The sequence below is a fragment of the Poecilia mexicana genome, unplaced genomic scaffold (genome assembly GCF_051168715.1).
Source record: "Poecilia mexicana isolate PSO_F unplaced genomic scaffold, ASM5116871v1 scaffold_18, whole genome shotgun sequence".
Classification (NCBI taxonomy): Eukaryota; Metazoa; Chordata; class Actinopteri; order Cyprinodontiformes; family Poeciliidae; genus Poecilia; species Poecilia mexicana.
Window position 1 is genome coordinate 26,752,910 of NW_028263387.1, and position 9,919 is coordinate 26,762,828.

General features: G+C 45.4%; 2 protein-coding genes across 2 annotated transcripts; one reads left to right on the top strand and one right to left on the bottom strand.

Annotated features, from left to right (window-relative positions):
- The first annotated feature begins 293 nt into the window (after positions 1–293).
- Positions 294–4,931, top strand: LOC106932610 (zinc finger protein basonuclin-2). Its single transcript, XM_088015224.1, has 7 exons — positions 294–314; positions 409–511; positions 1,474–1,643; positions 1,720–1,785; positions 2,339–2,647; positions 2,717–3,251; positions 4,066–4,931. Exons 1-7 carry the CDS (start codon positions 294–296, stop codon positions 4,566–4,568), a joined length of 1,707 nt encoding a protein of 568 aa, XP_087871350.1. The 3' UTR covers positions 4,569–4,931.
- A 1,590-nt stretch (positions 4,932–6,521) lies between these two features.
- Positions 6,522–8,990, bottom strand: LOC106932612 (uncharacterized). The gene is made up of 3 exons (XM_015011399.2): positions 8,346–8,990; positions 7,895–8,024; positions 6,522–7,571 (listed from the first exon to the last, which is right to left on the bottom strand). Exons 1-3 carry the CDS (start codon positions 8,918–8,920, stop codon positions 6,837–6,839), a joined length of 1,440 nt encoding a protein of 479 aa, XP_014866885.2. The 5' UTR covers positions 8,921–8,990; the 3' UTR covers positions 6,522–6,836.
- Between the last annotated feature and the right edge of the window lie 929 nt (positions 8,991–9,919).

A 9,919-nucleotide genomic window follows, 5' to 3' on the forward strand; every position in this document is an offset into this window, starting at 1 on the left:
ATAGTAAAATGAATCAAACACAACAAACAGGTTTGATAAATAAAAATGTTACAGTGATAACTAAATGTTTTATAGTGAAAGTAAAAACTAGAAACAAAAATTCAAAATACTTTAATTTTATTATTTTGAATTGTTAATTGATTTTAGTCATTTTTTATAACTGTTACTTTTCATTACATTTTACTATTTTTATTTTTTCCAGTTTTCTGCTCTGTTTTCCAGCTGAAAGGTGAATTTCGTCGCTGCTCAGGTTTGATCGGTTCTCTGTCATTTTGCAGGATGAAGGTGTGAGGATGACTCCAAATGCTCAGGAGGTAAACGCTGCACCAAATACGTTTTACTAAAAATAATGTTAAAATGCAGCATGTGACCGAAGGAGGACAGAAACCTGACCTCTGTGTCCGTCAGTCCGTCAGGTGCAGCGTCTCGTCCTGCAGCTGCGCCTGTTTTAAACCCGGAAAGGTCAAGCTGAGGTCATGTGATCGCTGTGGACACGGCTGGGTGGAGCACGGTAAAAACACGCAAACTTTATCAATCACCTCAGTTCATAACGCAAGAAGGAACAACGTCATCCAGTCCAACAGGACAGAACTTTCTGTTTCCTGCTGATTTTATATGTTTGCTTTAAAAATCCCTGCAATATTTACCCAGAATGCTTCAAAGCACCAGAACATGAAGATGGAGGTTATGACACAGCTGAAGGTTTTCAGAGGCAGATTATGTTGGATTATGGATGTAAAACATGTAGATTATTTTATTGGAGAACTTTAATTAGGCCGTTGTGGACGGCTCTGTTCTGCCAACGACTGAAGCTCTTATTGTTATTCAGCTGCACATAAAAATAAATAACTAAAAATAGAAAGTATTAATATAAATATATACAATAAAAAAGGAGTTTATTAGTCTTGAGTTGTTTCTAAAAGCTGTCTGCAGTTATGATTGGCATGTTTTATTAGAGTATGTTGGAAATATTATTTTACTTCACTGAGTCTAAAGAACCGGATGCATTTAGTGCAGGAACATCCAGCATGTCAGTGACTGCAGGAGGAAACATGTTCAGGTCCTTCATCTCCACAGAAATCTGAGCAGAAAGGCTCAGAGGAAAACCTCCTGATGTGTTTCTGACTGACTCAGACAAACCCGGAGACGCCCAGTGAGCCTGGAATCTGAGCAGAACGTTTTGCGCTGGGTTCAGTCCCGGTTCCGGTCGGACCCGTCCTTCAGAGTCCCAGCAGTGACGGTTGGTCCTGCAGCTGGTTCAGACTCTGAGGTGACACGGTTCAGGTGTTGCTGTCATCGTGTCGGCAGGAACATCTGGGTGGAACATCTGCGTCGTGCGAAGGCGGATCAGGTGTTGTCAGGTTCATCAGGACGGTTTCCTGCAGCACCTGCTGCAGCCCTCCATGTTCCCCCTCCACCTCCTCCAGCTTCGCTCCACACGTCTCTGACTCATCCATTCATTTTCCCTCTCAGCTCTGGAGACGGTCCAGGCCGCTCCGCCGTCCGGCGCCGGCCCGGTGGAGGTGGCGCTGCCCGGGCTGGTGTTCGACCTGAGCTCCCTGGTTCTGTTCGGAGCGCAGGCCGTTCCCGTCCAGCTGAAGATCCTACTGGACCGGCTCTACAGCGTCCTGACTCCAGAGCAGGTCCGCCACCGTCTCCCCGGGTCAGCTGCTGTGGTCTGGTGCTGGCCGGGTTTTATGGGTTTGTTTTGCCTCCCAGGTGGGTCAGATTCTGAACGGTCTGGGCTGGAGTCTGGGGGATTACGTCCGCGGATACATGCTGCAGGTAAACCCGGCTAATCCAGTTCAATCTTCTGGAAATGGACACAAAGTTCTCACCTTTTATCCAACATGTTATTTAAACTCGGCTGAATGAATCGAGTTTCTGAAGCGACACATAAAAACATCAACATTCAGGATCCTCCTTCAGGGTTTTTTAGTCATTTTGGTTTTATAAATAAGACAAACCAGTAAGATCTCATGTTTCAGATCAACAGTAGCTCACTTTTATTCTGAAATCTGACTATTTTATTTTGTTAAACGTTGGGTTGTTCTGATGTTTGTGCAGGTAAAGTGCAAGCTGAGACATTTAATTAAAGAAACATCTAAATCATTGTCTGATCTTCAGCCAGTCATGATCTTATAGTCTTATAATCGCTGCCATGTGATTGGCTAATTGTGTAAATAAAGTGATGTATACTTTATTCCCAGCTAGAGAGTGAAACATATTTCTCTGTGAAGCGACCCAGGCTTTATGGAGATCATGTCCATCATGTGAAGTGAGCAGCGACTGACGGGTTTGGTTTGCAGAGTTGAAGCTCAGCTGCGTCTTCCTGCAGCGTCCCGATGGCGAGGCGTTGGAGCGCTGGGACACGGCCACCGCCCCGGAGCAGCTGCTGCTCCTCAGACAGTTCCTGCGCTTCGGAGAGACTCGGCCCATCGTGGAGGAGATGATCCTGCAGCACCTGGAGGGCGAAGCGCTCCTGCCTCACCAGCAGCCAGACGCTCCGCTGAATGACTGGAGAATCGGTTCTCTGAGAGACGCCCGGCCGGCGGACAGCAGCGCCGCCTCAGGAAACGTCCCAGGAGGCCAGTCGGTGCTCCTGCCGTTCCATTTCCCACAGTCGGCCGTCTTCAGCTCAGCAAAGGTGATGATTCTTGTCCCTTCATGTAAAGATCCAGAGCATATTTTAAATTTGCTCCTCCTGTTTCTGCAGGAAGCTTTTCCTTCCCCTGAGCCTCAAACCGTCCTGCAGGACTTCAGGAAGAACAAACTGGTCCAGAAACACGACAGACATCGATGTGGGGAAGACCACGGCTCGGTCCGGCAGAGATCAGAACCGGCCTCGTCCATGAAAACCGACCCGGACAAGTCAAATCCGTCACCGTGGCAACAGAACCCCATCCTCCACCACGACCGGGTTTTCCTGCAGAAGAGACTGATCCAGGAGAAAACTGCTTCCTTTTCCTCTTCCTTCAACTTCTCACTTCCACCTTCCTCCCTGATGTGTTCTCCAGTCCCCTCCTCTTCCTCCTCCTCCTCTCGCCTTCCTCAAACGCTTCCCTCCTTCTCCTCCTCTTTCCTCAGGCCTCTCCACTCCTTTTCTTCCCCTCTCCTCCCTGTTACGTCGCCGTGTTCGTCCCTCCATCCTCTCCCGTCTTCCCTGTGCTCCTTCCCTTCCCTCCTGGCGGCTGGAGGGCGGAAGGGCAGGGTCAGCTGTGGCGTCTGTGGGAAAAGCTTCTACGACAAAGGTGAGCAAACGTGACCTGAAGGTGAAAACTTCATAAAAACCAGACTAAATGAGGTCAAAGGTCAGCTCCATTCAGGGTGAAACAATGTATGAAAGGATAACATATGTCATTACAAACATCCAAAAACTCAACATGGGATCTTTAAAATGATTACAAGATTATTTAACAGAATCATTATAATTGTATAAAAAGTAAAACAAAACTGTTGATAATGTGATAAACATTTAAAGGTCTCTCCTGACTGAGTCCTGGTTATTGGTGAAGATGTTTAGAGCTGCAGACTGTAACTTTTATAAAATATATTTTTATTTATTTGTTAAACGGTTGTGACAGTTTATGAGACAGATAATCTGTGAAAACATCGAGTTTTCCATCTCCTCCCTGAAAACAACCAATCAGAACCAGGAGGTGGGGCTTAGTGCTGTCAATCATGCTCATGTACTCGGTGCTAAATGTGATGACTTACCATAAGTGTCCATGCTAACTAGCATAGCATTCACGACAGGCTGTGCTAGCTGTAGCATAGTACATAGAGAGGGGTGGAGGATGAGAAGCACCAGACGTAGGATGATTGACAGCACTAAGACCCGCCTCCTAGCTCTGATTGGTTGCTTCAGGTTAGCACTGGGAAAAGGAAGAGGAGTTCAATGTTTTCTCAGATTGTCTCATATCAGATCATGTCACAACATGACAGATTCAACAAATATGTAAATAAATAAAAGTTCTTTGAACTGAACAAACATCCAGACGCGTTTGTGCTAAGCTAAATAAAATGATCGATGCTAACAGTGTTTTGTTTGCTGTGTTTGGACAGGAACCCTGAAGATCCACTACAACGCCGTCCACCTGAAGATCAAACACCGCTGCACCGTTCTGGGCTGCTCCATGGTGTTCAGCTCCCTGCGCAGCCGCAACCGGCACAGCGCCAACCCGAACCCGCGGCTGCACACTGCCGGCAGCAGAGACGCTCAGCCGTACCGAAACACACTGTGTGGGCAGAGCAGCGCTCACGCTCCAACACAGAGACACCGAGAGAAACAGGAAACACAGGGAAGCAGGAACGATGATTCCTCTCACAACGCGCCTCGGGAAGCCGCCTCCCCGACTCCGCCTCTCGTCCCTCCAGCTCCGCCCTCTGGGGCCTTCCCGCCCTCTGGGGCCTTCCTGCCCTCTGGGGCCTTCCCGTCTTCACTTACCGACCTGCAGACTGGCCAACAGTGGTGGCAGAAGAATCAGTCCTTACCACAGAAGAAGAAACCCAGGAAGTCAAGCATGCCACTGAAAATAGAGAGAGAAGACTCAAAGCAGCAAACATGAAGGCGAGAGCTGAAAGACTCTGAAATCTTGTTTTCAGTAATGCACAAATTACTGAATCACAAAGTACGTCACTTTTACAAATATGACGTACTTTGTGACCACCGGCTGTATTTACTTGTAATTATTCAATGATAAACTTCATATATCACACCTGAAACTCATTTTATAAACCTTTCATGAAACTATCAACTGCTAACTTAATACAAAAATTCAAATTTAGGATTTAATGAGAAGTGAAAGAGCAAAGAATCATCTTCATACTTTGTTGTTACCATGGCGACCATCAGATGCTGTCAGTAATCTTTGTGTTTGAGCTGAGTTTGTTCACAAATGCATCAGCAAATAAAACCTAATTATCAGTGATTGTTGTGTTAGCTCGACCAATTAAGCTGCTCCGTCTCCCAGATTTCACCAAATCTATATTTGAACACTGTTAGTGATGCTGATGTTCTTAGTAGGAAGAGGGGCCTCTAAAGCAGATTCTGCCTCAGGCCCCATAAAACCTCGGGCCGGCCCTGCATGACGAGCTAGAACCGCTGCGCTGCGCATCAGGCCCTGCGCATTGGGGGGCATTGCCCGCCCACAGAGTCAGCAGGTCCCCCCCTGGACAGGAAGCTGTTTGTTCTTAATAAGTGGCCAACTCTCTGTTATTCCTATATCGATTTGATCTAGTAGGGGCTTCCACACTTCCCATATCTGTTCCCTCTCTCACTTTGTTCAGCAGTTAAAACTGCTTAATCCGTTTTTAACACGTCGTAACCTGTTTTTCCGAGCCGCCTTCAAACGCAACATGAGCGCTAAGTCGCTCGCGCTGGGTTTCCACTTGTGGGCAGTGAAGGAGACCCGCTGCTGCTGGGCGGAGCTACAGGTGTGTTAGAGTTCAGACACTGAGTTTTTCAGATGCCAACCAGCTGATCCAGTCCTGAAAATGTTACTCTGTTGCCATGGTTACCCATGACAACGGACTGCTCAGCATCCAGAACCAGAGCAGAGTAGATGTCCCATCACATATCTGGACCATTGCACTCCGGAACTGAAGGGGGCGCCATTTCCTGTATTATCAACAGGTTACACTTTGTTTTTCTTTTGAAAATTGTATTCCAGTATCTATTAAAGTTCATTTAATACAACAGCTTAATCCACTCAGTAAAATACATTTAGGATGTAAAACAAGTTTTAACACTTTATTTCTGTTCTTGATGAAGATATTCTGCTTACAGACGACAAAAGATTAGAATATTACATCAGATTAATAATTAATCTGCCACTTTGTGCTCACCTTCCACCAGCAGGAACATTTTCATTTGCAGTTTGCAGTTTTCCTTTGACATGGATCCCAAAATTCAGACATCAACATGAGACCAGAGCTGATGACCTCATGACCTGCTGCGACGAGCAAGAATAACCTTCAAGATTTAGGGAAGGGTCATGAAGGGGTCACAGTACTGCTGCAGCTCTGACCAGGCGAATAATCAGGTTCTGCTGTGGAGCTTCAGGCAGCAGAAGATACGCCCACCGCTGTAATGTGAGTTATTCACCTGGTGGGGGAGCAATTCACGCCGAGGCCCCAGGGTCAGGAGCCCCCACCCCTGATGGCCGTATTCATGACCCCATCATTTAGCTTGGTTGAAATAAAATGTCCAAATGTAAAGCGTTATGTGGACTGCACATTCTTGCAGATGTCAGGTGAAAACCTCCAGCTTCCTGCTCTCATGTGGTGGAACGTCTGTTTGACATGCAAGTTCAAAAAATAACCAGACAGAAACCAGAGTGACCACTTCTATCTCAGCATTTACATGCAAAGGTACCTCAATGAGACGTGCAGCACTTAAAATGTGACATTCTCACTCTGTAGTACATAAAATAAATTCATTTAAAGTTGTTCTATCATCAGCACTGGCCTGTAGTTTAGTTTTGTTGCCAAGTTTTCATAAAAACAAGTTTGCTACCATGTTTTTTTTTTTTGCCTTCACATTTATTCATGAAATTTGATAGCAAGCAGTCAGAACATGAGAAAAATTCAAATACATTCAAATGCTTCTGTGATTTTACGTCAAACTGAGAAAGACACTCAACAAGGACAGGAAAAAGGCATATTACACAAATTAAACTTTTCTAACATGTTCATCATCACCTGGGTCCTGCATCCTGAAGGTGTTTCCTCGTTACGCCTTTTCTGACGTGGGAACTCCTGAACCCGGAGTATTAAAACACCTGAGGATGGGAAACACTCTCCTCTTCTGAGAACTACACAGCCGTTCCCTTCATTTAGAGCGGTTTGTTTTGGTAGTTGACTAGCAGGCAGGCCACTGTAAATAGTTTATTAATGTTTCCAGCCATAGATGAAGGGATAACAGAATCAAACAGTTTGTTTTCTTTAACTCTCTGGGTTACCCGCTCAACGTGAACGCGCAGACGGGCGACTTTCTGTGCCTGCAGGACGTTTTGAGACGCCATCTGTGGTTTTGGGCTGAGAAAAGGTGGACAGTACACCTTACACTTCACACAGCCAGAGATCAGGAATCCTTTATCCACCATGACGGCCATGTCTTCAGTAAGACGGTCAGCCAAGCCCGACCTCAGAAACAGCTCCGTGTCACTTACTGACCCCTCATAGAGTGAAGACACAAAGGTCACGGCACCGTGGGGAGCCGCTCCCACCAGACCTCTCATTACGCACTGAGACTTGGATTTGGAGGACATGTCAGTGTGGAGGAGAGCAGAAGCAGGAGTTTGGCATCTGAGCTCAGAGCATCCAACTATCACCTGAGTATCTGGAAAATCTCTGAAGTCCTCCGGGAGCTGAGCTCGGATGGCGTCTGCATCGATCCAGATGCACAAAGAACCCAGAAGAGAGTACAAATAATCGGCCCACAAACAAATAATGCGGCTTGCAGTGGAAGGGTGAATCTGGAACCGGTTTGCTAGGTCTCCTTCCTGCAGACCTGCAGCCAGGTACATCTGGAACAGGAGCAGCTCGTCGATGGGCTGCAAGGAATCCTTCTGGAAAAAGAAGAAACAACAGCAGACAAACAGTTAAAATACACAAATATACACTTTTATTTACCTGCTTAATTATTTAAAAAACAAAGGAGACAAGTAATCAGTAGAACATGAACAAAATTATTATCACCACTTTTCTGTCTGAAAGCAGCAGGAAGAAGCAAACACTTTTTATCTCTACATCACTGAACCACTCAGTTATCAGAAACTGAAAACGAAATGTGTGGAAATGACGCGTTCTTGTATAATCTGTGGTATGATGCCCGTTTCCTGCCGTCTTGCGGTGTGTGTGCTGCGTGCTTCCAGAAGCTGCAGATACGAACCGTGTGTGTTGATCTGACAGCAGTTCCTGCTTCGCTGCTTTCCTCAGCGGCTCCTGATGAACGAATCATTTTATGGACAGACGGTTCAATGAGCCTCCAAAACATCAGGAAGAGGCGATAACTCTCAAATCTGTTGGTCCAGAACGCAGAAACAGGAGATTATTCAGTATTTCACTAAGAAGAGCCGAGAATAGATCTACTTCAAAAGAAAGAATTTTAGTTATTTTGTTTTATGTTAGAAATAATGCAAAAATACTTCCAGTAACATTATATGATGCTTATTTTTACTTGATCTCCAACATTACTTTAAAACAATAACAGGTGTGACTTTAATGAACTGTAAGCGTGTTTACTGCATCTTTGGGTTAAAATATAATTCAGTTAAGAAACTAGAGGCTAGTAACTAGTAACCAAAATAAAAAATAAAATAATATGCAGTGTTTGAGCTCACCTGGTGTAGAACCGGATGTCGTCATCGGATCCTACGAACCTTTGTAATCCAAAGCTGGATGGGATTTTCAGTTCTTCGACTTGTTTCTTTATCTCTTCTTTTAAAGTCTCATTTTCATTTCCTGCCGTGTCCAGGTCGGCTGGTTCTGGGACAGAGCAGTAATCATGATCCAGGAGGCTGAATCCTACGGGCGGGTCAGCGGCTCGGCCGTCTGGGTCAGGCCTCCTCTCCGGCTCCCGCTGACCGGCTCTGGGAGGCTGGACGCTCTGGCTCCAGGGAAACAACACAGGGACGGCTCCTCTCTTCACCATCCGTCTGCCCCCGGCAGCTTTAGGCTGAAGCAGCTGATCCGGAGTGAAGTGAAGGCTGCACACTTTGCTGTGCAGCGTTAGCTTCAACTTGTCCCGCCGAATAGTTACAAGCCACCGCCTTCTTAACTCAGGGTGGCTTGGAAATCCGTGAAAACTTAACAGTCCGTTATATTTGGAGGAGGCTGTGCACTGAGGAACGCAGCAGTGCTCATGGTACTGCTTCGTCTGCTTCTGAAATATCACTTTGTCTTTCCTAGCAGTCATGGTTACTCAAAACGGAAACAAGGAAGTCGCATTTCGCTCTTGCGGATGTGACGTCGCACCGTACGCGCGACGTCACATCCGCATGTGTCTGTGAATTGGACATGCTGAGACAGAAAAAAGCCTCCTGGACGTAGGCAGGTATAAACATATCGGCTACAGCAGTCAGTCAGTTTTCTGAGGGTTTTTAATCTGGTGACGTTGAGATGCCTGAGATTTTTATGCTTTTGGTTGATTGAATAAAATTCTGGTCGGGAAGTTGAACCGACCTGGTTCCACAAACCTGAGCAGACGGGACGAGACACGAGCAGCGGGCAGAAATGCTTCGTCTCAACAGACTCCAGGTCCGATCTGGTCCGATCTGGTCCGGTCCAAACGGTCCAAACGGTGACCGGTGACACCGGCCTGCCGTCTGCTGCTCTGCGGCGTCCTGCCCGGGTTCTGCTGTGGCGCTGATCCGGTCAACTGCAAAACAACCCAAAAATCAACCAATAGATACAACTAATTTTAAAACAACTATGTTTTATCCACAGCACATACATAATATAGTTTTAGAATAATTTAGAAAGAATAACATTTAATATTGTATAATGTAGGACTGAAGAAAATCATGTTAGCTTTGAAAATGTACATTTATGTAAGATCATGCCAGTTTATGCAGTTTTAAAATAATTTAGAGAAACTGTGAATATGTATTAAAACTACATCCCTGATATAGTTTTTATCCCAATAACTATTCTGGGGATAAACTGGCTTGATGCTGAACTGTTTGTCCAGCCCTGAGTTTTATGGAGAGCAAATAGTGCCAAATGACAATAAAATAATTATTTGAATGTGTCAATAATTTACTAAAACTCTCCTCTCTCCATAGATCCTGGGTCTTTTGATCCATCTTTAAATAATATAAGTTTATTCATAAATTGCTTACTGAAAAATGTACAATAAAGAATCTGAAATGGTTTTTTTATTATTTCTGATTAATTTATGCAAATATAAGTCAAC

Excerpts from the sequence above, each read along its gene's own strand:
- LOC106932610 (XM_088015224.1), top strand. The coding sequence starts at position 294 with ATGACTCCAAATGCTCAGGAG. Across the intron at positions 512-1,473 it reads ACACGGCTGGGTGGAGCACG|CTCTGGAGACGGTCCAGGCC; the intron begins GTAAAAACACGC and ends TTTCCCTCTCAG. Across the intron at positions 2,648-2,716 it reads CCGTCTTCAGCTCAGCAAAG|GAAGCTTTTCCTTCCCCTGA; the intron begins GTGATGATTCTT and ends CTGTTTCTGCAG.
- LOC106932612 (XM_015011399.2), bottom strand. The coding sequence starts at position 8,920 with ATGACTGCTAGGAAAGACAAAGTGATATTTCAGAAGCAGACGAAGCAG. Across the intron at positions 8,025-8,345 it reads GACATCCGGTTCTACACCAG|ATTTGAGAGTTATCGCCTCT; the intron begins GTGAGCTCAAAC and ends CTGGACCAACAG. Across the intron at positions 7,572-7,894 it reads CTGTCAGATCAACACACACG|AAGGATTCCTTGCAGCCCAT; the intron begins GTTCGTATCTGC and ends TTCTTTTTCCAG.